This window comes from Galeopterus variegatus, unplaced genomic scaffold, assembly GCF_000696425.1.
Source record: "Galeopterus variegatus unplaced genomic scaffold, G_variegatus-3.0.2 Scaffold4548, whole genome shotgun sequence".
NCBI classification, from domain to species: Eukaryota; Metazoa; Chordata; class Mammalia; order Dermoptera; family Cynocephalidae; genus Galeopterus; species Galeopterus variegatus.
Window position 1 is genome coordinate 97,956 of NW_007730659.1, and position 1,813 is coordinate 99,768.

The following is a 1,813-nucleotide window of genomic DNA, read 5'->3' on the forward strand; positions in this document are numbered from 1 at the left end:
AAAAAAGAAAGTAGATGAGGCCCAGAAAGGGAGAGTGGTGGAAAGGGAAGCAGGAGACCCTGAGGGTTGGGAGGAGCCTGGGCACGCAGCCTCACCTGCAGGCAGCTGCAGGGTTGGACTTCCTAAGCGTCTCTTGACCCTGTCACCTGTCCTGGTCCTGTGGCTACTGGACACTGAGCAGCCACGTGCTTCCTTGCCACTGATGGCAGCTCCGACCCTAGCTGGGCACCCTGAGCCAACAGTTAGTTAATCTTTGGGACAGGGTGGACTGGATACAGCGGGGGTGCTCCTGGGGAGCCCTGCCCTGAGCATGCCCCGCCTCCGTTCCCATGTGGACTTTCCCTGCCCCCTTACCATTTGGCTCCCCTGGTCTGATGGTGCTCCTGTCTCCTTGCTGTCTTCTCCCCTCCCTCACAGTCTTACAAATCTCCCAGGCCTCCTTGTGATGATCTATTTGTGGAGTCTTTAGTTTCTTCCTTCCTCCCAGGGCCCTGTCCTCCTCCAGACCCCAGACCACTTGCTCTAGGTCCCGGGACTTCAGAGGATCTGGGGAGGAGGGTACAGGAAAGAGAGGGAGATGGAGGGAGGGAAGGAGCGAGAGTTGCCAGACTGTGACTGTCCCTCTGTTCCTGCAGAGTCCGTGCTGTCTCCATGCCAGATTACATGGTTTATGAAGAATTTAACCCTGACCAAACCAACGGTAGCTATGAATCCAGGAGAGGGCCCTACGACTTCGACATGAAAACGGTTTGGCAAAGAGAGGCTGAGGAACTTGAAAAGGAGAAAAAAAAGGTGACAGGAGCCCATAAATAGATGGCATCGCATCCCTTTGCTTCTGTGGCCCCAAATGACTAAGTGCTGTGATTGTCAGCGGCTGGTGGTGTGTCTGATGTTGAGCACAACACCAACCGTGCATTCTGTATTTTGAGCTTGGATTTACTGAAAGGCAAGCAGCCACAAGATTAGTGTCTTTCTTTTTCTTTTTAGGAATATTGACTTTATGAGGTAAAATTACTTATTACTAAACAATTTTTAACTGGTTCTCACTTATCTACAGAAAAGTGGCATAGCACTTCTCTTCTGGCACACACAGAAAGGAAATTTTATATTTATTCGTTTTCCCATTTCTGAATATTTCTATCTTATTTGCGTATCTAAGTTAAAATCTCCCTGGAATACTCTTTATTCAAAATTGTATTAGTCTGTTTTCTGTTGTTTATAACATGGTACCTGAAACTGGGTAATTTATAAAGAAATGAAATTTTCTTTGGACAGTTTTGGAGGCTGGGACGTCCAAGGTCCAGAGAACACATCTGGTGAGGGCCTTCTTGGTGGGAACTCTACAGAGTCCTGTGACAACCACAATCACGTGTCAAGAATGACCTGAGCAAGAGCGTTAACGTGCTCAGTTGCTCTTCTTGTAAAGCCAGCAGAACCACTCCCAGATAACCCATCAAACCATTAACCCATTGGTGGATTAACCCATTCTTTAGGACACAGTCCTCATGATCCAATCACCTCTTAAAGGCCCCACCTTTCAAATACCATAATCAAATTTCCCACCCTCTTAACACTGTCACAATGGGGGTCAAGTTTCCAACGTGTTAGCTTTTGGGGGACACATTCAGCCCATAGGAATAAGAAGAGAAGATGAATTATTTTCTTCTGTACATTCTCCCACTGTATTTGACCATGAAAGAGTGACTATTCCATAAACTGAAGCTTTCTTAGGAAATTTGTATTTTAAAAGAGCAGCTGGGAAATTCACACACAGCCTCTGATATCTTGATTAGAAGCCCTTCCTGTCTTCTTG

At 46.9% G+C, this 1,813-nt stretch overlaps 1 protein-coding gene across 1 annotated transcript in view; it reads left to right on the forward strand.

The window, feature by feature from the left end:
• The window catches only part of LOC103603322 (chromosome unknown open reading frame, human C7orf57), a 23,585-nt gene that overhangs the window by 9,036 nt on the left and 12,736 nt on the right, over nucleotides 1–1,813 (forward strand). The window contains exon 5 of the mRNA XM_008587810.1: nucleotides 636–792. Coding sequence (XP_008586032.1) covers nucleotides 636–792 — 157 coding nt within the window. The remainder of the gene's footprint in view (nucleotides 1–635; nucleotides 793–1,813) is intronic.